The 408-nt window shown below is 56.4% G+C and overlaps 1 protein-coding gene across 1 annotated transcript in view; it reads right to left on the bottom strand.

Annotated features, from left to right (window-relative positions):
• ABCA1 (ATP-binding cassette, sub-family A (ABC1), member 1) overlaps positions 1-408 on the bottom strand; it is a gene marked incomplete at its 5' end in the record, with an annotated part of 46,151 nt that overhangs the window by 26,112 nt on the left and 19,631 nt on the right. The window contains one exon of the mRNA XM_008949646.1: positions 1-148. This exon is cut by the window's left edge and continues 29 nt beyond it. Within this exon, the coding sequence (XP_008947894.1) occupies positions 1-148 (148 nt within the window). The remainder of the gene's footprint in view (positions 149-408) is intronic.

The following is a 408-nucleotide window of genomic DNA, read 5'->3' as shown; positions in this document are numbered from 1 at the left end:
CTGTGAAGCCACCCCCCCAGGGATCCACCGAGCCATTAGCAGTCTCAAAGTCCTCTGGATGGTTTGACAGGAAGAGGGCAACGTCCTCCACTGTCCAGTTGGAAGCTGGCAAGTGCAGGTCCCAGAGAGCTTTGCCTTTCAGCAGCGTCTGTAATTTGTTTTTAAAGGAGGAGCAGTTGAGAATTAACGTTCTGTCTCCTATCTCATCATGAAAAGGCGTACTGCTAGGCAAAATACATTTTAAAAAGGCACGGGGAGAGGCTCTCTGCCGTACTCAGAAGATCGGCATGGGAAGGTCCTTCCTCTCACCCTCAGATCGCTCCCCTCGGTAGCAGCCACACCACCGGGCGCAGCACCCTGCAGGCTGGCTGGCTGCCCCCCCCCCCCGGCAACCCTCTCCCACGACGA

This window comes from Merops nubicus, unplaced genomic scaffold (assembly GCF_000691845.1).
Source record: "Merops nubicus isolate BGI_N331 unplaced genomic scaffold, ASM69184v1 scaffold35331, whole genome shotgun sequence".
Classification (NCBI taxonomy): Eukaryota; Metazoa; Chordata; class Aves; order Coraciiformes; family Meropidae; genus Merops; species Merops nubicus.
This window is presented reverse-complemented; position numbering and strand designations above follow the sequence as displayed.